The sequence below is a fragment of the Diadema setosum genome, chromosome 3 (assembly GCF_964275005.1).
Source record: "Diadema setosum chromosome 3, eeDiaSeto1, whole genome shotgun sequence".
Lineage (NCBI taxonomy): Eukaryota > Metazoa > Echinodermata > Echinoidea > Diadematoida > Diadematidae > Diadema > Diadema setosum.
The window spans coordinates 14,651,817-14,654,361 of NC_092687.1; the positions used below are offsets into that span (position 1 = coordinate 14,651,817).

At 39.4% G+C, this 2,545-nt stretch overlaps 1 protein-coding gene across 1 annotated transcript; it reads left to right on the forward strand.

Annotated features, from left to right (window-relative positions):
* The first annotated feature begins 263 nt into the window (after positions 1–263).
* On the forward strand, positions 264–1,958 carry LOC140246632 (ATP-dependent helicase wrn-1-like). The gene is given in 3 exon segments (XM_072325974.1): positions 264–328; positions 1,323–1,692; positions 1,695–1,958. Coding segments are annotated over 3 exon segments (699 nt in total).
* Positions 1,959–2,545: the final 587 nt, after the last annotated feature.

Here is a 2,545-nt window from a genome sequence, read left to right on the forward strand (position 1 = left end):
ATTTAGAGAATCGTGACCTATCGTACATGTCAATTTCGAGGTGGCTTTTACTAGTATTTCTCGATCGGGGATCCCCGGATCGCATGTACAGCATACAGCTTGTGCAATGTGCTTTTCGTATTGATTCCGAGTCTTGCGTTTTCCGACCAAAATCTGTGCAGCATTTCAAGTATTTCCTCCAAATCTTGTTTACATGATCAATGGATGTCAACATCAGCGTCTCGACGTCGCTTTTCTGACAGTGATAATGAGAAGAGCATTCAATGCAATGTGCTACTGAGAAGCTTGGATTCGTTGACGGTTTCGGGGAGCAGCAGCAGAACCAGAAGTCAGAACTAAAAGTCTCTACTACAGCTACACGTACTCGTTTCGTTTCTCCGTGCGTGGTCATAATTTTATATTTGTTTATCTCCCTGCCGACTGGTTTCGGCAATAGTGTGGTGTTCCAACTTCCAAGCTGCACCGTTATGCGTTGATATTCTTCGCAAACTAGATCTACATGATGGACCAGACTCTCCGAAAGCCGTGGCTCCTGCTGTCATGCCTTTGAAGTCTTTAATTTTGGATCAGATGAGCAGGGCTATGGATCTTGCTTGGCCTGCGTGACAAAGTCAAAGACTCAAGCAGCCTAGCGGTAAGCTAATCAGTTTAGATCTATCCAGTTTCTAAAAATGATTCGTCAAGGCAACTTTCATTACGTGTCTCTTGTCTTGAATTACAAACTGTAACTGTAGGCCCCTAGTTGAACAACAAAAAATGATTGTAAAACTATTTATGTCTGGCCTCTGGGCCGGGTAGGGTAAACACATGGCAGGCTTCTACTACAGTACTATATCTTGTGAGTGTTCCTACTAGGTGTACTGAGTTAAATCCTGTGTAATTGTGATAAATTGTTAACACTGTAACTGCACAGGTTTAATTGTTTTGTACAGTACAGTAACTACTGTAACTTTCTCGCATACAGATGCAATTACACATAGGCCTACTGCCTTTTCATAGCTTTAGTCTGTGAGCTACAGCCTGTGCCTCGTCGGCTTTGCTCCTCTACACAGAGGAGCAATGGAGACACACGCTGTGGCCCACAGACTAATTCTTCATGTGCATGTAAATTACATTGAGAAAAAAAAATCAAATGGGAACATGCTGCAGTATGCAAATGTACTCATACTTGTTCATCTATAGAATAAAATTATGCAGTCTTATGGCTATGTGATATGCATCGTAGAGACTGCAGGCATTATTAAAATCACTTATGTGCAATGTAGAAAATGTTCTTTTTTTTAATCTTACTGGTTTTTTTTTTTTTCTTATTTTTCAAATAGGGGGACCGCATCTGGAGACACCAAAGCATTTCGAGCGGCGTATGGAAAATTGGGTGAATTACGATTGAAACTCAAGTCGTCAGTCAGTCCCGCTGTTGCCCTGACAGCCACTGCAACCAGAGATGTGCGTAGCGGTATCATCGAAAACTTTGGTCTTCGCAATTATGTGTGGGTAAATCAGTTGCCGGACAAGCAAAATATAAAACATGTTGTCAAGTCTGCTGCAAGAGATTTAGATACAATGTTCAAGTGGCTGGCAGATGACTTGAAGACTCATGGTACATGTTGTGAAAGGATGATAAGAAAACTGTGCAGTAATGTGTACGCGACCTTTATGGCACTGCTTCCAGAAGGTTGCCACAGGTATGTTAATAAGTTTATAATATGTACCACTGGAACACGGAAACTGATATCCAAAAGGAAATGGTTGACAGCATGTTGGCAACAGATGGTGAAATCAGAGTTCTGATAGCTAGCATTGCGTCTGGCCTGGGTGTTGACGTAAGCAGCGTACACAGTACGGTTTTGTGTGGATGCCCAAGTGATCTAGACGATGATATCCACTTTTTAAAAGCACTCAATTTTCAGGCCTTACCATGTACAGCTGTATGCTGTACAGTTGTACATCATAGCTAAGATTTTTTGTTTGTTTTTTAAACTGAAAAATGTTACGTATACACGTGTATATGTAGCTTGTACCTTTTGGCTTTGAAAATTGTTTTTTAGAGAATTCATATGATTGTTTTAAAACAAGAATCCACTGTGGGTGTTTTTCCTCCTTAAGGTTTGTAATGGTGAGTGGTTGGTACATTGGTTTCTGGTGCACCTAAATTTTTGCAATTCCACGCTACATATACAATAATTTTCTTTTTATCACTGCAATTGCTGTACCTTGCTCTTAGATGATTATATCCACTTTTTAAAAGCACTCAATTTTCAGACCTAATCATGTACAGCTGTATGCTGTACAGTTGTACATCGTAGCTAAGATTTTTTTTTTTTTTTTTTTTTTTTTTAACTGAAAAATGTTACATATACACGTGTATATGTAGCTTGTACCTTTTGGCTTTGAAAATTGTTTTTTTAGAGAATTCATATGATTGTTTTAAAACAAGAATCCACTGTGGGTGTTTTTCCTCCTTAAGGTTTGTAATGGTGAGTGGTTGGTACATTGGTTTCTGGTGCACCTAAATTTTTGCAATTCCACGCTACATATACAATAA